The following is a 23797-nucleotide window of genomic DNA, read 5'->3' on the forward strand; positions in this document are numbered from 1 at the left end:
TCTGCATCTGATAGATTGCTTATCTCCATTTTGTTTAGGTTTTTTTGTGGAGTTTTCTGTTTTTTCATTTGGATCCTATTTCTTTTTCTCCTCATTTTGGCAGCCTCCCTGTTTGTGTTTCCATGTATTAGGTAGAGATGCTTTAACACCCTGTCTTAGTAGCATGCCTTATATAAAAAAGTGCACCACTAAATTGGACGTGGTGGAGCCTTAGGTAATCACCAGGCTAGGGCAACCCCTGTGAACTGGGTTGATGGAGTCTCAGATATGGTGAGGCTGCTCTGTGGCTCCATGGCCACTACCTGACCTCTGGAGTTTTATCCAAGAGGAAGTTGTACCCCAGCACTTGCTCTGTTGCCAGACACTTCAGTTTCTTCCTATATACCACTGGTGTCCTTCCAGTTGCTGCCCTGGTGCTATAGCTTAGAGGGAGTGAGTCTGCCGAAGTCCATTGCAGGCCCTTTAAGAGGGGATGCCTGAGAATCCTATAGTTTCTTCTGCTATCCCACCCCCACTGGTTTTCACAACCAGAAGTTATGGGGACTTACCTTCCTGGCATTGGAACCCTGGGCTGGGTAGTCTTGTATGAGTCTAAGATCCCTCACTCCCAGGATATTCTTCCCTATTTTCATCTACCACACATGGGTGTGGGATTGTTCTACATCTCTGCCCACCCTGCGCCCGTCTGAATGAATGTGACTTCTTTAATTTCTTGGTTGTCAGCCTTCCATACAGCTTGATTTTCTGACAATTCTGGGTGACATTATTTTGTTGTTTGTATTTTTACTGTGATGTGCAAGTAGGTGAGCCATGTTTACCTGTGCCACCTACTTGACTGTAAGTCTGTTGTTTGTTGATTTATTGATGATAGCCATTCTGACAAGTGTGAGATGATAGCTCATAGTGGGTTTTTTTTTTATTTTTATTTATTTGTTTTTAGAGAGAGGGGAAGGGAGCAAGGAAGAGAGGGAGAGAAACATCAATGTGTGGTTGCCTCTTATGTGACCCCCACTGGCGACCTGGCCTGCAACCCAGGCATGTGCCCTGACTGGCAAATGAACCAGCAACCCTTTGGTTCACAGCCTGAGCTCAATCCACTGAGCTATACCAGCCAGGGCTCATAGTGGTTTTAATTTGCATTTCACTGATGATTAGTGACATTGAGCATCTTTTCATATGTCTATTGGCCATCTGCATGTCTTCTTTGGAGAAGTTTCTATTCAGGTCCTTTGCCCACTTTTTAATTGGGCTGTTTGGGGGGTTTTTGGACTTGAGTTTTATAAGTTTTTTATAAATTTTGGGTATTAACACTTTATCAGATATATCGGCAAATATGTCCTTCCATTCTGTGGGTTATCTTTTTATTTTGTTGATGGTTTCCTTTGCTGTGCAAAATCTTTTTAGTTTGATGTAATGTCATTTGTTTATTTTTTTCTTTTGTTTCTGTTGCCTAGGGAGATGTATCAGAAAAAAATATTGCTAGAGCAATGTCCAAGATTTTGCTATCTATGTTTTTTTTCTATGATTTTTATGGTTTTGGATCTAAACATTTAAATCTTTAATCCATTTTGAATTTATTCTTGTGTGTGGTGTAAGAAGGTAGCCTAGTTTCATTTTTCTGGATGTATTTGTCCAGTTTTTCCAATACCATTTATTGAATAATCTATCTTTAGCCCATTGTATGTGCTTGCTTCCTCTATCAAATATTAATTGGTTATAAAGGTGTGGTTTTATTTCTGGGCTCTCTATTCTGTTCCATTGAATTATGTGTCTGGTTTTTTCCCCCCCAATTATCACATTTTGTATTTCAGAGAAGAGGCATTATGGATTCATGCCATTAAGTTTATTTACAAACACATCTAGTATGTCGATTTCAACAGTTTGATCTATTTTTTTTTCAAAGAGACTGCACCTCTTAAAATGCTCTTCTTCATATCTGTTTTATGGATTAACTAAAACATCCTTATTTTTTAAGCAGTTGGTGTCTTACGATAAGGAAAGGTGCAGCAAATCCAGATCCAAAATACAAAGTCATCATAGCTAGTAACCACCACTTGTTTTCCACCAAAAATGGCAAATTCTTCCCTGGACCTTCCTCACAGTGGCTCCTACGGACCACAGAGGTTGTGAATCTCCGAATGCTCTGTCCCAACATTTTGCTGTTGGAAGCCCTGCGAAACGGGCATAAACTCTATGTGTCTGTTTTTATGCCAGTAGCAATCTGTTTTGATTACTATGGCCTTATAGTGTAGTTTGATATTAAGTAGCGTGCTTCCTCCAATTTTGTTCTTCTTTTTTTTTTTGTAAGATTTTTATGTAGTTTTAGAGAGAGAGGAAGGGAGGGAGAAAGAGAGGGAAACAGAAATGTGCAGTTGCCTCTTCCATGCCCCCTACTGGGGACCTGGCCTGCAACCCACACATGTGCCCTGACTGGGAATCAAACCAGTGACCCTTTGGTTTGCAGGCCAGTGCTCAATCCACTGAGCCTCACCAGCCAGGGCTCACAGCGGAGATATTGACATTGATGCAATCCACCTATCTTGTTCAGATTTCCCCCATTTTAGTTGTACTGGAGTGTGTATATGTGTGTTCTGTGCAATTTTATCACATGTAGGTTTAGGTATTTACACATAGTTGAGATACAGAACAGTTCCATCGCTACCAGGATCCCTTGTATGGCCCTATCCTAACCTTATCTGCATCCCATACTCCTGGCCATTACTAACCTATTCTCTCTCTCTAATTTTATCATTTCAAAATTGTTAGTTGTTTTCAGTGAGTTAACTATAAATATTAAAATATTTGTTTTAATTTATAATATGGTAAATACCAGTACATACAGTCTATATAAATAATAGTTCTATAAAAAGTTCTCAATTTTTAAGACTCTAAAGATTTCTCAAGACCAAAAAATAGAAGAACAGCTGGCTAAAGCAGGGAGCATCATTCCCATTTCTCTTTCCCAAGGTACTGGAGAGCAAGATGTGGTTTGTGATGTCTCAATTTAGAATTCTTATGTTTTCTCATAGGACCGTCAGTATGAATGATGATTATGTTTTTAGTACAGTTTGATCCATTTATGTTATAAGTAAATTGAGACTTTTCTTCCAAAAACTGTGTTTCTGAATAATTCAAAAACAGGCTTCAGTTTTCTGTTGTGTTTACCTTATTTGATTTGTGGGTTATTTTTTGTGTGTTTGTTTGTTTTTGTGTCCTCGGGGGTAAGAGAATGGAGTAGCAATGAAAAGCTCCAGCCCTGGCTTTTTAGGAAATGAGTGTGTGAAAGGAGGTAAAAAGTATGCTCAGCAGAGGAAGTAATTGCAGCCAGAGAATGAATTTTTCTCAGATTCTTTATTCTTGAGAAGCTAATTCCAGCACTTTCCTGGGAACAATACAGGAATGGTAAAGATTATCATCAACCTTCCGTAGGGGGAAAAAATTAGTTGCAGAGATAGTAGTTAGGTCCCTTTCATCACTCATCAGCTTCAAAGTTAATAGTTTTACGGAAGGAAAACGTGAATTTCAAGCAGGCAGGAGACTATAGACTGAGAAGACTAGAAGAGCAAAATAGATGCTTCATTTAGCAAAATCTTTGCCACAGTAATGGACACTGCCATGTGATTTATGTTGTGTATTGATTTCGTTTATGAGATTTTTTTCCCTTTGTTAAATTTCCTGCATAATTAATCCATTCCCACACACTGGGAATTTAGATGGGCTTGAATATTTAGGGTGCTTTGATTCACTACCCCCTCTTTACCAGAAGAGGTCTTCAGGGTCTAAGCCTGAAACTGTATGGAGATCACTGCAGCACAACACCCTATAGTTAGTCTGTAGTCTTCAAATGATACGTTCACTGTACTTAAATTTTCTAGTGCACACTTAGCCTTCACTGCTGATCCTGACCAGGTGCAGACTGGTTTGAATGGAGTACTAAAGTAAGTTTTCTGTGAATAGAATATGTAGCTTTTTAAGAACTGTTTGATGTCTGATTATGGTGTCAGCTACCATACCTTTTTTCTTTTTCCTCTTTGCCTTTTGCTATAAGATGTCTTGGAAATTAACCAGAGTTACAATCAAATTCTTCTTCCAAGTGGCCAGAGTGAAATCTGTAAGCTCAGCAAACCAGCTTTGAAAGGACTTCCTTCCTTCCTTTCCTTCCCTTTCCTCCCTCCCTGCCTCCTTTCTTTCCCTTTCTTTTTTTCTTCTTTTCCCTTCCTTCCTCCCTCCCTTCCTTTCCTTCCATCCATCCTTCCTTCCGTCCTTTATTTTTTGTTTTGTTTTGTTTTGTTTTTTTAAAGTAGAGGGAAGTTCAAAGAAGGTTCTGGGAAAAATCTGGAACGGACTGACTTGTGTGGCTACAGGACAGGGGACATTTTTCCCTTGCATGCCCAGACTGTGCAGAGTTCTCCCTTCACACAGCCAAATCTTGGTCTGTTTGGGCCTGATAAACTGTGTTGGCCTCACCCTGACAATTCCCTGAGACCTCACCCCACCACAAAGGTACACCCTGGAACATTTGCTGAGCAGCCTCAGATCTAGCACAGGCACCAAGATGGGCCCTTTAGTGATCCTGGTGAGCACCACTTGTCCCTACCTGGTGACTCACTGAGAACCTACCTCATGGGTTCAAGTACCGCCTACGGGTCTTTCAGTAACTGGGCCTAACAGACAGCCGGCAGGCGGAGGCAGGCAGAGGCAGGCGGAGGCAGGTCTCTGGGTGTCTTGGGCACTTTGCTGGCCTGCCCCCAGGCCCAGTGCTGGTAAAAGCCAGCCTTGGTGCAAAGAGTACTCCGTGTTTGAAAGGGACCGATTTGTTTGAGGATTTACTTCAGATATTTTGTTGCATTCTGACAAGAGTTTTATGGAAAGGAGGGATTTAGATGTCTCCCTTTACTTCAGGTATTCCTTGATTTCTACCTGCCAGCCTCTCAAAACAAGGAATTGTTGATTTTCAGAATAAGCGAAAAAATCCTTAATTATTTTTAAAAATACAGTGTAAACTTATTTTTGTTTCAAAATCCCAGTCAACATGAAGCAGTTCAAATAACTGAGGATATTTTCCTCTATTTTAATTTCAGAGACCAATAACATAATAAGTTAATAAATGTGATTTTTAAATACTACTCTTTTTAATAATCCACAATGAAAACTTCGTGGGCAAGTCAGGTTTTACATAATGTGTCGGGGGAGTGTTTACATATTCGCCCATGAATCAGGAATCTGTATCACTGTTAGTGTCATCGATGCTGAGTGACTGTAAAATCTTGGAGGACCTTTGCTGTTATTGAAGAAAGACAACATCTTATTAATATAGTATTTAGTATATTGATGACATTCTACTTTCTACATGATCTTATCTGATAATTCTGAATAAGTATGAATGTTCGTCTAACCACTGTCCCCCCATTATCTTTCCTTCTTGGAGGAAAGAAGGGTTTCTTAGAGCTACTGCAGTTACCAGGAGAACCTGCTTCCTTTCTGCCTTTTGACTGTGAAGGGGAAGATGTCAGACTCATGTTTGTATAGAGGAGAGGGAAGGGTGTGAACCAAATATTCCTTCACTGCATTCTCTACCCCCAAAATTCTGGTGCAGCCTTGAAATTATTCCTCCAGCAGTGCCTCTCATGTGTGGGAAGCAGCTGAAATCGGTGTATGGTTACTTCTTGTGGGGAGATTAATGACTCTGGCCTTTCTTTGTTGTCTCTAGTCCGCAGTTCATGTCACCTGCCTATCAGCACTCATATCCCTGATAGGTGCTAATATCTAAAGGTGAGTTGAAAAGAAATACCATTAAAAGATAAAGGACATAAATTGTTGGGAGACTTAAGAGATTCCCACTTTTAAATGCTCTCTCTTTTCAGGTTTTTGGTTTTGTTCTTCACCTCCCCATTCAAAGAGCCCCAGATGCCTTGATGGCACTTAGCATTTCAGCGTGAGAGCTGGCCCAGCTTTCGTTGCCCTGGTTGTTAAGGTGCTTCATTATCGTAACTTTTTGTATGCCTGCTCCTTATTTTCCCTGCTAGCATCAATCTCCTGACAATCCCTGCTCTTATATCCTAAGTATATGGCAAAGATGGCAAAATGAGTCCTTTTCTGATTTTTATTCTCTCCTGGAGAGTGATAAATGAAGCTTTGTTTGTTCCAATGAATAGGAGAATATGAAATCCTGTAAAGCCACCTAGGTTATTAGATAAATTATCACAGAGCTGCTTATTATGCACTGTGGCTTAATGTAGATTATGGATGTGACCAAACGGTAATTATCAGAGCCGGAGCTCTAATTAAACATTATTGTGCTGCGCCGTGATTTCTCCTTAGGTTTCTGTTGCAAAGTGGAAGGAAACTGAATAGTTCCAAACCCACAGGTAGATTTCTTCACTTCTCTCCCACCAGACACACAAATCTCTTTTAATTAACTAAATAATTACACAAAGTCATCCTCACACAGAGATTCTGAACTCTACGTAGTAACTCTGATCAATCAGTAAGGTAGTTTGATGCATATACATGTTAATCAGCTCCTCGTGAGTATTAGTTCTTGTTATTCTTAGTGACCAGTTCAGCTAAGTTTCTTCTCTTTAGATTTCTGTAGCAGGGTTTAATTTTGGCAAAGCGCTTGAATGCAATATTGGTGTTGCCTATTTAATATCTTAGATGTTTTTTTTGGATCTATCGATAGGGAACTAGGGCCTTGGCTTGGCTTTACCTAGAATGTTAGTAGCTTTTCTTCTCTCTGGACCCCCACAGCACTGAATAACTCAGCAGAAAATGAATCCACTTCCAGAAAAGAGCTGTCCGTGATGCCTGAGAGAGTATATAGGTGATTCCCTGGGGACTTTCCTCCTTCTGTGCTTGGGATTGCTGTCTCAGCAGTGGAGCAGACTGGCAACAGGACATGTTCAAACGAGGCAATCAGAAAATTCACAGGAGTGGCCTAAAAGGTTTAGGTCAGTCTCTGTGTCCCAGAAAGAGGACCTTGTAGGAATATCTCTTGCTAGTAGAAGAAAAATATAGAAAAGAGAATAAACTCTAAGCAAAGGAAATGCACACCCTGACTGTGAAATTATTTCTGTCTCAGTTCTTCCCGAAGAGAAAGAACAGAGAAACAGAGGTAGGGCCAAGAGTAAAGATGATCTGTATAATCTGTCTCTAATTTCCCCTTTCTAGTAGCTCTCAAGGGTAGACTCTCCAGGAAGCTTTCTCTCCAAAGAGCTTTGATCCACTTTCTTATAGCATTCCTGAAAGGGCTTAATGATTAGGGCCCAATTCCAGCACTACACAGGAGTAGTAGGGAGTCTAGTTGACTTTTTCTGTGTTATTTCTACCTTCAGGTCTGTGCATGGAAATGTTAAGGGGTCTTTCAAGAATGCACCACTCCCAAGAAGGTTGCCAAATTAAATTCTAAATGCCTGATTTTCAAGAGAGCAAAAATGCCTTTTGGCATTTACCATCATGCAGAAGATTCATTATACAGGCTTCCACTTTCGTTTCATTTTATGAAAAAGACGGAGTTAGGGAAGTACAAGGTGGGTGTATGTGACAACAAGCAGATAAGGATAATGTTTTGGCAGCTTTTCAGGGACCAGATTACTCAGAATCGGTGTTTTAGCAGTCTGTGGGCTCTGACAGTGATGATCCGCAAATAGCAGTGACTTACAAGCCAAGATGGCAGGGCTAACTGCCGAGAAGGGATGCGATCCCCAGCTGTCAGTGTTAAGAGGAAGTAGTGGTTTATAGGTAGAGTGGTGGTCATGCGGTACACCGTCTCAGAACGAAAGTGCTGTTGTAGAGCTGTCCAGCAGCTTGGTTTATGGGTTCATTGCGTGGCTCTCTCTGAATGTAGGTCTATAGAAGGAGTATATTCAACCTGAACTAAAAAGTCTTTGACAGAGGAAGAGGGTCTCTGTCATTTTCTAAGTCTGCTGATGGTGTCGTACCAGATCAGTCAGTGTGTATGAGTGCCTTTGCATGTGCGCTGTGTTCAGCCAGGGTCTGGGCACTGCAGACTCAGAGTTTCTACTTTGTCAGCGCGATAAATGCTAGGATTTAACTAGTTAAGGGATTACTGTACTTGGTTATGTATAATGCTCACTTTTTCCCCAAATTTTCAAGGGAAAAATAACGATGCATATTATACCTTTGCAGTACTAATTCCATATCTATATAAATGTTTTTAATTATTTTATTTATGTTTATGTGTTAAAAGTATAACTCTAGAAAGCAATAACTATCTGTATGCACAACAATACCCTCAAATATAACATTTGGTTTTGTTTCTAAATATAAATAAATAAATAATTGGATTAAAAAATCAAAAGAAAATATTTTTTTCTGCAAGTTTGGGCCCAAAACGTGGGTGCACGTTATACACAGGAACACATTATACATAGCAAAATACAGTACTGGCCTCTTTGTTATAACTTTAACTCTAAATGTGTTACATTTTTCTTGGAATCTGAGAAATTGTGTCTTTGTGAAAAGTTCTAGTTTTGGAGGTGGATTATTGTCCTTATATTCAGCTGTTTGTGTGTGTGTGTGTGTGTGTGTGTGTGTGTGATCAGTTTCATCAGCCGACTGCTACGGATTGGCTTCTGGGCTGTAACAACACCTCCTGTTTCCTGTAGATAAATTTGATGTTAGATTCACATTCCAAAATGCCATTCTCATTAACTAATTGCTGTTGTAATAGAAGGTCTCATCAGGTTGCTCTCAGCCCTCCTATATAACTTTTAAGATGATTTTTTCTAGCTAAAGATGAATTAAAGCTCCAGTGTCCTTGAGGTGGCATTTTGAGAAACTGGATGTTTCTCCCCCTTTGTATCCCCCACCTTGGGGTTTAAACCTGGTTAGTGGATGCCTTACTGAATGACAGACTGTTGGGAAACAGTGGCAGCGGCAGCAGAACATGGCTCAGAAACTGGTCGTTTTCTTTCTCATCAATCTGCATGCTCTGTTCCTACTGAAAACTGGCCCTCTTTGCTTTCACTAGAGACTTTTAAATTAGACAAGGTTCTTTTTTATACTTCTAGACACACACAGTGTATGAGGAAAACTTTTATTAAGAAATAGAACTTCTCCTAGCACAGGGCGCACTCATGTGAACTAGTAGATTTGCGGTGGTGTCATGAGGTAGAACTTGAAAGAAAAGACCAAAGTCTTATATTTAGAGGCCTCTGAACTCTGGCAGGAAAGGATGTAGGACTAGATTAAATACAGAAAAGGTGTTTCCTCCGAATGTTCTTCCTGCAACTCAGCTACTGCTTTCTCTCCCCCCACAGATGGAGTCCCCTGTCTCCACACCAGCAGTGCTGCCGCTGCACCTTTTGGTACCAGTGGTCAGTAATGACATCTCATCTCCTTGTGAGCAGATTATGGTTCGTACCCGATCAGTCGGGGTCAACACATGTGATGTGGCTCTAGCCACCGAGCCAGAATGCCTGGGCCCCTGTGAACCCGGGACAAGCGTCAACCTTGAGGGCATCGTATGGCAGGAAACAGAAGATGGTAAGTGCTATCTACATGTGGCTTTCACATCCCTTCTCAGCCTGCTTCTGCCAGCGGAGTTTTATTGTTAAATAATACCAATATGTATTAGTAGTCTCAAGTGACCATAGTCTGCTGGCGACACCTACCCAGAGGATTACAGTAAACTTCTTAGTAAAACCTCCCAGCTTGTAGAGAATGCCAGTTTTAATTGTCTCCCCTCTAGAGCAGTGCAACAGTGTTGGCCCTGGTGCTTAAGTAGTCATTTGATAGGTGCCGGCCAGGTAATTTAAACTGTGTCTGTGCTCTCCACTCCCCTATCTATCATGTTTTTATGGGAGAACTCAAGTAAATGAACTTTTGGGTCAGGCTGGAAGAGAAAAAGTAATAAAAGGGCAGCTGTGGGAGTCAAGGAAATGGAAAACAGGCACTCTGAAATTGACTTAGTGTTGGCTCATTGAATGTGCAGCTCTTGCCTTTTTTAACACCTGGAGGTGCAGCCAGCTCCTTCCCACTGGTTGCCTCATTGCCCAGCCACCCACGCCACTTCATGCATCTGTCAGTACAGATTTTGTAGGCCTAGGCAACAGGGAAATGTTTACGTGGTCTCATTCTCAGGTACCCGCTGAGCAGCTGGCTCACTGTAGGGTGCTGCTGCCCAGGGCCACGATCCAGACTTTTTGTATGTTCTGTTTGCCCCTGAGAACAGAATCTCTTCTCTTTCAGAAGTTCTCAACCCTGAGAAAATAGGAATGCAAAGGGACCTACCAGGTGTTTCAGATCCTTTCACACTATCTGTGGCAATTTGATTTCAGCAAATACATTTTTTATTAAAAAACCCAAGTCTTATCAACTATGTGTGGTTAAAAAGGCTGGGCCTCAGAGTCCCCTCAGGTCCTGCATCAATAACCAGGCTTTCAAAGCATCCCCACTCTGAGGGCTCTGGAGGCCCAGAGGAGCCCAGCTCGGTATTTCTGGTTATGTCATAAGCTATCTCGTCCGGCTGCCTGTGGAAATTCAGGCTTTTCATTCTTGTCATTCTGACAGAAATATGTTCCTCTGAATATGTGTTGTGATTCAGTATTTATTTAAAGTATACTATGCAGTTGGCAATGAATATGATATAGGTTAAGAATTCTGTGTTCTTGGCGCTCATCATTAATTATGTAGTAAAGATTCAGCTTCTAGAATAATTGCTGATGAGGTTTTATTATGTGCCTGAGACAATAACAAAAAAAATCCTGTTGTGTTAGAAACTGGTGCAGAGAAACTGAACAGAGAGCTTGACTGTAGAGATTGACTCTGGGTGTGTGTATACAATACACAGTCTGGAAATCACAAGTGGCTATCTCTGATCTTTAAAATATCATCTGCCTGTGGCCAAACGTCTCAACAGCCAGTGTCTATTGGAATGACAAACATTTCCAGACCACAGCTCTGTGCCATCAAGCAACCTTCGGGGACTGTTGCCTCAATATATTGAAGATAGGAGACATCAATTTCCTGCCTGTTTATTGTATCCATCTTTATGATGGTGATTTTCTCCAAGGGCGAGATGCTTTTCGTGTATGTGAACCTGATGAAAACTTTGCAAGAGAGTGAGGCTCACCTTTTACTCTCCCGAGACTAATGGATACCTTTTTATCTGAAGACCCCTGTTCTCCTTCCCTGCCAGTTTTTTAAAAATAACTTTTTTGCTCTGAAAGGCTCTCCGGGTGTCACTGGCAGCCTATTACTGAGTTCCCCTGTTAATACACCTTTAATACACTCTCTGCTTTATTTCACAGCACTCATTGCAGTTTGCAATGTTGTGTGTGTAGGTAGATGCTCCTCGACTTACAGTGGGGTCACATCCTGATAAACCCATCGTAAGTCGAAAATATCGTAAGTGGAAAATGCATTTAACACCTACCCTACCAAACATGATAGCTTAGCCTAGCCTACCTTAAACATACTCAGAACACTTGCATTAGTCTGTAGTTGGGCAAGATCATCTTACTGCTGCTGTCCAGCGTCACAAGAGCATCGTACACTGTATCAATAGCCTGGGAAAAGATCAAAATTTGAAGTTTGGTTTCTACTGAATGCATATGGCTTTCACACTGTCCTAAAGCCGAGAAATCTTAAGTGAGACCATTGTTAATCAGGAACCATCTGTAATTATATTTTTCTATTCATGTGTATCTCATCTACTACTTGAGAAGTTCTATGAGCTCAGAGATTCTGTTTTGCTCACCATTATATCCCCAACACTTCATACCCGGCACCTGTAGTAGGCCCTCAAAATATTTATTTGAATGAATGAGTGCTTGCATCTGTGTCATTATCATTTCTGGATCTAGGTTAATACAGATCTGATAGATACTGTAATATCATTTGAACTTAGGAGCCATGTCAAATACTTGCCAAAATTCTTCACCTTCTCTGAAACTCAGAATAAATGCTACTTCCATCAAGTTTAAAATCACTTTCACTTAGTTAAATCTTTTAAGATTTTTAGTCCTCCTACTTTTTTTTTAAAGATTTCATTTATTTATTTTTAGAGAGAGGGTAAGCGAGGGAGAAAGAGAGGGGGAGAAACATCAATATGTGGTTTTCTCTTGCGCACCCCCTACTGGGAACCTGGCCTGAAACCCAGGCATGTACCCGGACTGGGAATTGAACTGGCGACCCTTTTGGTTCACAGGCCGGCACTCAATCCACTGAGCCACACCAGCCAGGGCAAGTTCTTGTACTTTTAATATCAAATTTTTTCTCACTTAACCATATTGGGTTTTGTGCTTTTCTTTTTTCCTTTTTTTTTTTTACCCATCCCAAGGGAAAGAGAACTATTCTGCAATTACATACTCTGCTTTCTGGTTGCTCCAGAGGGCAATCACCTGAGCTGTGAGTTGGCCCAAGTCTGAATTCTTATCAGAGTTGGTTCACATTCCTTTTCATCTTCAGGTAACAGAGATTTCCTGCGAAGATCATTCTCTGCAGATCTGTAAGATCTAGCTAGTGTACTGAGTCAGTCCTCAAGTTAATAATAAGAACTACGTATAGATACTTTGGGGAAACAAAAAGCTCTTCTAGCCTTCTAGGCTTTTTGTTTTGCTACCATACTCTTTGTACTTCTGCCTCTTTGCCTGGCAAACTACTACCTTCAAGTGGAAAAGCCCTTAGAGGGAAGCTGTGAATGCTTGGCCCCTGAGGGGAACAGAGGACCCTCAGGTCCATGTAGAACTGAGCCACCTTGCTGAGAACAGGTGTAGGGATCATGGCCTCAGTCCTTTCTTGTTTCTTTGCTTACCTATACTGCGGTGTTGCTTCTTTCTTCCCTGGCTCTCATTGTAAACCTTGCCTTGAAGGCATTGGGAAATTCCTGCAAGTCCCATCTCTTTTTTGGCTGCTTGTAATTCAGCCAGCACTGTGAAGTTCCTGGACTAGGCTCCACCTTAGGACTATTAAGGAAGACCCAAATGTAACCTGGAATGATTTCCTTGGCCTTTGGAGACTTATTCTTAGCACTTATGCAGAACAGAGGTCTGACTCCACCTCATTTCTTTTTGTCTCACCACACTTCAAATCAAAATAATAGGTCCCAAGGCTACTTCTGGTTCACATGGCTTACCTTGACCCAGGATCCTGGAAACAGTGTATATGAAGAAGCCTTAAGGCAGACTGTACGCTTCTGCTGGGGCAGAATTGCTCACTAGCTTCTATAGTGTTTTAAAGAAAGGCAAGGCCGACTTTCAGAAAGAATTCCAGGGGATGCTAGAGGTTTTCCTTTTTAGATCACACACTTAAGTGGGTATATCACCACTGGTGATGATGGATTTTACTTTGGCAGATGTGCTCCCTGGAAGCACTTGTGGGATAGTGCCAAAGGCACTGAAGTGAAATCAGGAGACCTCTGCCACTGTCATTGTGACTTTGGGCAAGTTTCTTAACTTGTTTGGACCTCAGTTACCTCATCTCTTGAACTGGTGACCAGTAAGGACCTATTCAGCTTCCAAGTTGTGAGAACCTGTAGCTTAACCCTTGGAATAAGCATGGATTCTGTACTAGCTGACTGTGGCATCTTGAAAATGAACAGTTTTGTATACCAGTCATGAGAATAAAAACTGAAAAACATCAATACCAATGAAATGTCATTATATACTTGGTATATAGGTTTGTTCCATCAGAAAAGTGAGTCTCTTCACCTTGCCAATCTCAAATTCAAGAAGTCGTTGCCTCCCATTTTTCAGCTCCTGATCCTGGACTGGCAAGTGGAAGAATTCCCAAAACCCAGCTCTTTGTTGGCTGACACAGGCTGAGCTCACAATACTGCTCAGCAGTCTCCCTTCCTCTCCCTGTTACCCTCACATCCCCAGTACTTACCTCACTTTCAGGATTCTTGGCCCAATTCATTCTTGTAAATTAAGATCAAAGATGCCTACCTTTACACTCCAGCTTCCCTCCTCTCTGTCTTAAAATGCATTTTTCTTATCCTATTATTTCCTTTTTCTCTCCTTATTCTGAAGATTCTTTGAGACTTCACCATGAGTATTTTGTTTTTTCATCTTCTTTCTTTGCCTTTCTATTAACTCTTTCCTCTCTACAACCCTTTCTTCCTATGAAAATATTTCCTTGTCCTTGCTACCCTTTTGATCTAATGATCTCTCTCTTGCCTTTTCTTCACTCCTTGCCATTGCTGTTTTCAATGTCTTTTACTGGCCCAGTGTCAAATAACATCCTGCCATCAAATTTCTTCTGCCACTATTTGACTGAAACATTTTCCATACTGATAATCATCTATTTTCCAAAGGTCTTCTCTCAGTCCATTCTAGACTTTTAGAAGCTCTACTATTTCTTTATTCTTTTTTGCTTTTTAATCCTCATCCTAGGACATGCTCATTGATTTTAGAAAGAGGGGAAGGGAGGGAGAGAGACATCGATGCGAGAAACATTGATTGGTTGCCTCTCGAATGTGCCCTGACCAGGGGCAGAACCTGCAACCCAGACATGTGCTCTGACCGAGAATCAGCCTGTGACGCCCTCGGTTTACCACACTTGCCAGGGCTATTGCTTCATTCCTGAAACTCTTCTCTCTTGCCTTTGTCATACTGCACTTTCCTAAATCTCTCTCATTTCTCAAAATTCCATTTGGGTTTTAGGATGCAGAAATATGCTCAATTCTGTCTTGTTGGCCCTCTAGGTAGGGCCTATAGCAGCTGGTACCACACCGTTTTTTCCCCCTGAGACAAGCAGCCTTACCCACAATATATTTTTCATTTACTATGTGTACCACAGTTGGGAAAGTTGAGGAAATACTGAGATAATGGAATTTGGCTGCTAGGAAAGAAGATAAAGTAATAATGATTTAATGTAAGAGAATTCTGAAGGTAGGCAGCCTAGGCAGGAATGATGGCTTCACAATGTGATTGATGTTCCAGGTTCCTTAAAGTTAATTTTTTATTGCAAAATTGCTAATGTAGCTCTAGCCATCACATTTACTTTCCAGGCCAAAGAAGAATAAAACAACATTTGCCTCTCACCTAATGTTTCCCTTTGGCAAGCTTTTCCAGAAGCCACACCTTAAGACTTTTGCCTACATTTCTTTGGCTACCCCTTCTGCAAGGAAGCCAAGGAAATGAAGCTTTTTAGCTGGATACCCTGCTTCCCCGTGCAAAATAGAGGCCCAAGTTAAGGAAAAATAGGAAAAAATAGCCACTCTTCTCTGCTTAAACTTCATACATTATAATTCCCAAAAGTTGTTACCTTGGCAGCTTTGTTTCCGTAAGTACAGTCTCACATGTGCATAGCTTCAGCCATCTCCCTTGTACGACAGTCCCGAAAACTTTCTCTCTAGACCTTACCTTTTGCCTAATCCAATTTCTTACTGCTGACTTGAGCATCACCAGAAGCCAATTTCTTAAATTTAAAATGTCTAAAAAAGAATAATCATCTTGCTCCTGAAATTGCAGTTCTCTTTCCTTCTCCTCTGTTTCTCTTCATTACAACTACCTTCATCACCCACATTACCATCCTACCAGTTTTCTAGGCTCAGGCCTCCCTAGTTAGCTTCGATTCTTAATTCATCAGCTCCTGGCATAGTTAGTTTTCTAGTGCAATGTAGAAATCTTACCACCATATAAGTCCCCTTACCCTCCCTTCTTTCTGCTGTAATTGTCTTATACCCATCGCATGCTTTTCTGTGGCCTATAGCAGTGGTGTCAAACTTATTTTCACCGGGGGTCACATCAAGCTTGCAGTTGCCTTCAAAGGACCGAATGTAATTTTAGGACTGAATAGATGTAACTACTTCTTAACAGTTAAGCGAGAGCTCAGTGCTGCTGCCAGGTAGAAACAAGGTTCTGGGCCAGATAAAACAAGGCGGAGGGCCAGATTCAGCTTGCGGGCCCTGTGTTTGCCACCTATGGCCCATAGGACTTACAGAAACAGGCAGTGTTTTTTAATGTTTGGGGAAAACTTCACAAGAAGAATATTATGTGAAATTATCTAACCACTATGCTGTAAACCTGAAACTAACACAAAGTAATATTGAAAGTAAACTGTAATTGAAAAATATTTTTTAAAAATTTTATGACATGAAAATTCTATGAAATCCAAATTTCAATGTCCATATGTAAAGTTTTATTGGAACTCAACCACACTCATTATGTGTATTATCAACCAGTTTTGCCCTCAAGAGACAAAGTAGATAGAGACCATAGGACTTGCAAAGCCAAAAATATTTACTACGTGCTCTTTTACCAAAAAAGTTTGCAAACCCCTGGTTTTATGTATTATATCAAATACATAGAAACGTCATCAACTTTTTTTTAAGTTTTTAAAGATTTACTTATTTATTTTTAGACAGAGGGGAAGGGAGGGAGAAGAGAGAGAGAGAAACATCAACATGTGGCTGGCTCTCATGGGCCCCCCACTGGGGACCCAGCCCGCAGCCCAGGCATGCACCCTGACTGGGAATCGAACCAACAACCACTCAGTTCACAGGTCAGCGTTCAGTCCACTGAACCACACCATCCAGGGCATCAGACAACTTTTTAAAATTTTTTCCTTTTTAAGCATTATATATCCTTTGAAGAACTCAAGAGAATAGTTTATTATGTTTATGCATATACTTAACACTTGTTGTTCTTCCTTCATGCCGATTGTTCTAAGAGTCCTTCTATTGTTTCCCTTCTGCCTGAAGAATTGTTTTTAGTAATTCTTTTAGACCACATTCATCTCTTAAATTGTTCTGCCAGAAGTAATATGTGATTTTCTCCTGGTTGATTTCTGTCATTTTTAGTATTTGACTATGATGTGTGATATGTGTCACATGGGCCTTGAGGGGTTGTCCTGTTTGCAGGTTCACTTAGCTGTTTGAATCTGTAAATTTGTAATTTTTTTTCAAATTTTGGGAGTCTTCAGTCATTATTTCTTCAAACAATTTTTTCTGTACACCGTCTTTTTTGACATAAATAAAAGTTAGTCCTTATTTATTTCCACCTGGGATTCCTATGTTTTCTCCTTTATTAGACTATAAGATGGCTGAGTTAGACGATTGCATTTTATATATAATTTTATTTCCCCAAGGACTAGTTCAGTCTTTACACAAAAAATAGTAAATGTTTAATTAATAAAATTGACTTTGCCTGATGCCCACATATTTCAGGCATGTAGGTAAAAATGCTGATTTTTTGTAATCTCTCTAAAACATTTGCTATGTTTTAACTAAAAATGATGAGGGGTTTTGTATTGTACTTGCTTTTTTAATTTCTAACAGTGGCTCCCACCACCAGTATTTTGAAATTATGAAAGCCAGAGATAGAACCTTCGGGTCTTTTCAAAGAAAATGGTTTGAAGTTATACTCCGAGGAACCCAGACATAGGAGAACCTCAGAAGCAGTCGTGGGGAGTGAGGGGTGCTGAGTGATCAGGGCCCAGCCCCCGCCTCTGCTACCCCGCCAAATGCGGCTCAGAGCAGTTCTTTCTACTTACCGGTGATTTACATCTTAGGCTTCTTTGTAAAACTGTATTTGAAGAGGATTCCTCAGCCCCTCAAAAGCTGAATAATCTTTTATGCAGGTTCACCCTCCCACTCCATATAGAAATCCTTCTTATAACATCTCTGAAGTTAGTCTGGCCTTTTTTTTACCAGAGTATCAGAAAGACAGAGGTGGTAGTGCTAAACCATGTTTTTGAAGCTGAAGTGAGTATAACTCCCTTACATGCCAGAGGGTATGAAAAGCTATGTGATAAGCTTGGCCTGTCTTCTGAAGTTGAATTCTAGCTTAATGATTTGGTGGGGAGGTGGGAGTTTTCCATTTTTGCTCTTGGTAAAGGTTTTATCATAGACATGCACAAACAAACATACAAAGGTTATGCATCCCCATCTCCACATCAGGGTATACATGTTTGTTCCAACAGACAGGAGCATCTGGAACTATTTCAGAAGAACTGTGTCAAGGAATAATAGTGCCTTAAAGGGATAGCAGTGCAGAACACGCATCTCTGAACTAGAGTCAGGAGAGCTGGATTCTAGAACAGACTGTGCCTTTAGCTAGCTGTGTGATCTTAGGTAAGTCTCGTGACTTCTCTTGGTCTTAGACGTCTGACGTGGGTGGGATGGATGGGGAGCCTTGGGCTAGGTCTGCACCAGAACTTTTTGTGTTAGAAATATGCTGTCCAAAATGGTCATCTGGTCACATTTGATGTTGAGCACCTGAAATGTGGTATGTGGAATTGAGGAATTGAATTTTAAATTTATTTAAATAGTCACATGTAGCTAGTGGTTTACCATTCCGGGCAGCATAGGGGTTGGATGATCTTTAATTTTCGTAGAACATAAAGTGTGTGTATACTCTGAGTGGGAAGGAGTAACTGTGTGGAAGAACGAAGAGGCTGAGTGAATACCGACATCTACACAGACCCGGGCTGGCTTCTGTGTGCTCCGCTCCTCTTACCTGACAAAACATTTGGCCCTACTTCAGACTCTGTGGTTGAGCCCTGTGCTTTGGTCTGTGGGTTGCAGCTTCTTGTTATCAGAGTAATAGGCAGTGGTTTTGCTTAGCAGGAAGTTAGCTTGCCTGTGGTATCGCCGCTGAGAAACTGCCTCAGCTGTTCTTGCCCTCATCTGATTGCAGATCCCGGCTGTGGGTCTTTATCATTCTCACTAAAAGGAAGGGGCTGCCCATTCATCTTCCTCCTGGCAATAGTAACCTTGGGAGTTACCCTTGGCTTCTTCTGTGTGATTGTGCTGTAGGAAAATATGTATGTGAACTGCAAAATATCTAACTTTCTTTATACTGGAAAGTTAAGATGGTACAGAGCTACTGGTTTGTGTTTTTCCTTGTTTTTCCTATAATTAACACTCCTACACCTTCGGTCTTGCCTCAGGCAGCATTTACCTGGAGAGTGATGGTACACAGTGACCGACCAAGCTTTCTCCACTGCTCAGCCAATTGCCTGCTAGCCTGACCCCCGCAGAGACCCCTCTTCCAATAGCACAGTCATAAAGAGCCTGGCAGCCATTGTCTGGCACCACAAATCTTCATAGCAACAGCCCACCACATGGCAACAGCAACCACACAAAGGAAACATTCGGGAAATCAATACTCACTTTCTCCCACCCTTCCCCCACCCCGAACAACAACGGCCTGCACATTCTTTCCACCTAGCACCTTACACCTAGGGGATGCTTTGGGGCAGTTACGTGCTTGTGTACCCTTGTGGATTATGTTATCGGTCCACTGTCATTTATCTTGAAGCCCCAAGGAAATTTTTCAGTTACAGACTTTTTCCAGTTTCATTTTACAAATTGCAAAATAAACTAACCTCCAAGGGGGGCGGTTCAGAAGGAGAGAGAGGTCATTTTGTGCATTCTCACCCACCTCCTTCTTGCAAAGCGCTGTCAGGCAGTTCAGTTGCCCAGGCCACAGGGTTGCTGGGTAGGTAAGGTGGTTTCAGAGGAGATTCTTCTGATATTTCAGTAACAGAACCGTCTGAGATGGGCTCTAGGACAGACCTATTTTGCCATCCTTTAACAAATAATTCTGTTCCTGATATTTATGTGTGAACTCAGGTGAATGATACCTAGGCAGTAGTAAATATAGCTCTGGTATAAACTGGGACTAATCACTAGCCGTAGCTAATTCAGCTTCACCATCAGATTACAAGAGGAAAAGGCCCCGTTTGTGAGCCTTGATGTTTTCTTGCCCTGTCCTTAAGGTCATTTAACTGTTTGGGCCTTAGTTTCTTCGTTTGTAAAATGAGGAGTTCGATTACATATTTCTGTGATCCTTTCAGCTCTGATACTTACAATTCTGTGATCATTCGGGACAGAAGAGGGAACTGCCTTTGTTAATCATTGGTTTTGGCGAGATCTGCTGGAAGATGTTGAACCCTCCGGTCTCAGTGCTTACACTACTGAAAAACAGGGCCTGGCCCTGCCCTGATTGATCAAGCTGCAGTAACAGTGATGAGCAGGAGCTATTTAACAACCTTGGCAGCTAGCCTCTTCTCCCACAGCAGCAGTTTCAGACCAGCTCAGGCAGAGCTTTGCTCCCAGGCCATTGCTGCTGCCTCTTAATAAATAATACCAGTGAGAGATATCTGGTGTGAGTTTCTCTCTCTCTCTCTCTCTCTCTCTCATGCACACACACCATCTCTCTCTTCTCCTTTCTCTCCTCTGTCTCTGACTACTCTATGAAACAAGAGGCCGTTCTCCACCTCTTCTGATACATTCTCCCAGCTCCCTCAGGCTGTACAGAACAAAGAAATCATAGGGCATCAACTTGATAATTTAGGCAGCTGGAGATATTTTCCCCAGGATAGGGCGAGTAGGTAGCTGATTCCCCCTGGCATGAGGCTTCATTGCCAAATGCCCTTGTGTTTTATCTGCCAGGCTTAGGCTTTGTTAGGCCCATTCGAGCTTCTCTGTATTTGAGTTAAATTATAGTGGCTACCCAGAACCATGTACTTTTAGAGGGGTAGGGGTTAGGCAAATGGAAAGTGTGTCATTTCCTATGCCTTGCTACTTGCTAATTGCTCGAGAAATTTTTTTCAATCCACTCTCCCTGTGCTTACTCCTGCCAGATCCTTTATTTCCCTTACTTGCTGCCTTCATGGCCTTCTCCATAGCAACAAGCTCTGTGACAAAAAGGCTGTGGCGAGAAATCGAGTAGTCTCCCCTCCCACAAGTTGTACTCTGTTTTCTCTTTAGGATATCTTTAAAAAGCCTAAAAGACTGCCATCAAATAATTTTCTACCCCCATTGAACTCATAATCAAATGAAACTTTTAACCCTGAACTAATTCACTGAACAACCTGCCTTCCCCTTATGTGACTCTAATTATCCTCATCTTTTGAAAAATGTCCCCTTTCATTCAATACACTTGAAATACTGTTCATCTTCCATTTACCAGGCTCCCCTCTGCTTTTGGCTTTTAGCTTGCTCCTTAGAATTATCATGTTTAAAAAAGGAAAAAAAAAACACCTCTAGAATTAAGAATCAGTGTGGAAAAAGGACAGATGAAAAAAAGTGGGGAACAGCCTCCACCCCTCCACCCGCCATGTGCTGGTGCGTTCGATAGGAGACTGGTCTGCTACCCTGGAGACGGGGCTGGGCGCCTGTGGAACTCGCCTGCCCGTCTGCTGCTCCCGGCACAGATCTCCAGGAGTCACGAACCCAAAGGTTTGGTTTGTTTTTTATGTAATAGGTCTTAATAATAATATGAGTATAAATATGTACACAAATCTTAAGCATGAAGATCATTGAATTTTCAAAGTGAACACACTTTGTCGTACCAGCACCCAAATGAAGAAATACAATATTACCAGAAGCCTAGTAGCCCCTTCATACCTCCCTCCAATAGCCAACTCCCCCCAAAAAATCAGTTCTGACTGATAACATCATAGATGAACCCATTTTGAACATGACATGCATAGAATCATTACATTGTACTTTTCAATGTCTAGCTGTTCAACTTATGCCAGTGAAATCCATCCACAATGATGCACGTAGTTGTACCTTGTGTAGTCTGGTTATTTTACAGTATTTCATTATGTGAATACAGTAGCCCACCCTTACCTACAGTTTCACTCTCCGTGGCTGACTGCCCCCACTCCTTATCTACAGTTTTGCTTTCTGTGGTTAACTACAATCTGAAAATATTAAATGGAAAATTCCAGCAATAAACAATTCATAAGTTTTAAATTGCATGCCATCCCTAGTAGCGTAATATAATTTCATGCCATCCAGCTCCACCCTGTCCAGGCTGTGAGTCAACGCTTTTTCCAGCATATTCACACTGTACACACTGTCTCCCCGCTAGTCACTTAGTAGTCGTTGCAGTTAGCAGACCAGCTATGGCAGTACAGCAGCACTTGTTCAGGTCGCCCTTATTTTACTTAATAATGGCCCCAAAGCATGAGAGTAGTGATGCTAGCAGTTCCGATATGCCTTTATATGCCTAATCTACATGAATTTAGGAATGGAATTCCTAGGTCATAGGTATGCATGTGATCAGCTTTAACAGAGATTGCCAGTTTCCCAAAGTGTCTGAATCAGTGGATCCCCCTACTTCCAACTGGAATCCTGATGGTCCTGCAGCCTCGGCAGTACTTACTTAGCTTTTTCCTTTGTGCCCGTCTGGTTGCTGTGCAGCGGTATCTCATTGTGGTGTTAATTGCATTTCCATAATCAGTCATGAAATTGAGCATCTTTTCATGGGCTTATTCTTATTGGGAAATCTTTTATGAAGTGCATTTTCCCCATTTTTGGATTATGTTGAATGTTTTTTTCTTACTGATTTGTAGGAGTTCTTTGTATATTCTGGTCATAAGCCCTTTATCAGATATGCGTATTATAAATATTTTCTATTCCATATCTTGCTTTTTCTTTTAATGGTACCTTTTCATGAATGAAATTTCTTCATTTTTATAAAGTCTAGTTTATTGAGTTTTTAAAGTTTTATTTATTCACTTATTATAGAAAGAGGGGAAGTGAGGTAGAAAGAGAGGGAGAGAAACATTGCTGTGTAAGAGGAAACATGGATTGGTTGAGTCTTGAATGCACCCCAACTGGGGACCAAGCCTGCAACCCAGGCATGTGCCCAACTGGGAATTGAACCGGCGACCTTTCACTTTGCAGAATGATACCCAACCAACTGAGCCACCAGTCAGGGCCAGTTATTGTTTTTCTTTTATAGTTAGTGCTTTTTGTGTCCTGCCTGTTTAAGGAAATTTTGCCTTTCCCAAGATAATAAAAATAGTTTTCTGTATTTTTTTCCGAGAACTTCATTGCTTTCTCTATTTGGATCTACAATCTATCTGAAATTGATTTTTGTTTAGGGTGTGAGTTGAGAATCACAATTCTGTTTTTATGTGGCTACATAACTGACCCTGCACCTTATTGAAAAGGCATGCTTCCCCCCTTGCCCTGCACTACAGTGTCACATTTGTCATAAATCAGATGACGTGTCTGGGTTTATTTCTGGCTCTGTCTCTTCTGTTCCATCCATCCATTTGTGTAGTCCTGTGTCAGCACTACACTGTTTTAATAACTGTAGTTCTATAGGTCTTGATATCTAGTTGTGTAAGTCCTCCAGCTTTATTGTACTTCAAGATTCTTTGAATATTCTTGGCCTTTTGTATTTCCATATAAAGTTTAGGATCAGGTTGGAAATTTTTTTTAAAAAAACCTTCTGAGACTTCGATTGAGATTACATTGAATCTACAGATCAAGTTGGGGAAGACCCAAAGTTTTACCCTTTTTATTTAAGCTAGTGTTTCTCAGTTTGGGGGAGAGATGGGAAATCAAGTCAGTGATACCACTTGGGGGGCTTATTTAAAACACATGTTAGCTCTCCCCCACCCCCATATTCTGAATCAGCAGGTTCAGGATGGAGCTTGGACGTGTTTACTGGGATAAAGCACTTCTGGAAATTGTTTTGCTGCCGTAACCACTGTTCTCGACCACCTTGTTTTGAGAACCACCAGCCTAGACTGTAATCTCTTTCGCTGGCAGAGTACTTCACTAAAGACAGTTAAGATAATGTCTAACTGATTCAGTCAACACCAAGTCTGCTTTGCGGCTGTGTTAGGTTGTATAGGGCTGCAATAACAAAGTATAAAGTGCTGGGTCACTTAAAACAACAAATATATAGTCTCAGTTTTGGAGGCTAGAAGTGAGGAATCAGAGTGTTGGCAGGGCTCCGCTGTGTAGGGTGGCTCCGGGGGAGGTGCTTCCTTGCCTCTTGCAGCTTCTGGGGGGCGCCGGCAACCCTGGCGTCCCTCGGCTTGTCGATGCTGTCACTCTAGTCACATGGCAGTCTTC

General features: G+C 41.3%; 2 protein-coding genes across 2 annotated transcripts in view; one reads left to right on the forward strand and one right to left on the reverse strand.

The window, feature by feature from the left end:
• The window catches only part of ZNF609 (zinc finger protein 609), a 196995-nt gene that overhangs the window by 136668 nt on the left and 36530 nt on the right, over positions 1-23797 (forward strand). Inside the window, 1 exon segment of the mRNA XM_028507153.2 lies at positions 9282-9507. Coding sequence (XP_028362954.1) covers positions 9282-9507 — 226 coding nt within the window.
• Positions 1786-19281, reverse strand: LOC114492693 (cytochrome c oxidase subunit 7C, mitochondrial-like). Its single transcript, XM_036009091.1, has 3 exons — positions 19277-19281; positions 10109-10111; positions 1786-2189 (listed from the first exon to the last, which is right to left on the reverse strand). Exon 3 carries the CDS (start codon positions 2153-2155, stop codon positions 1964-1966), a length of 192 nt encoding a protein of 63 aa, XP_035864984.1. The 5' UTR covers positions 2156-2189; positions 10109-10111; positions 19277-19281; the 3' UTR covers positions 1786-1963.

The sequence above is a fragment of the Phyllostomus discolor genome, chromosome 1, assembly GCF_004126475.2.
Source record: "Phyllostomus discolor isolate MPI-MPIP mPhyDis1 chromosome 1, mPhyDis1.pri.v3, whole genome shotgun sequence".
In the NCBI taxonomy this organism is placed as follows: Eukaryota; Metazoa; Chordata; class Mammalia; order Chiroptera; family Phyllostomidae; genus Phyllostomus; species Phyllostomus discolor.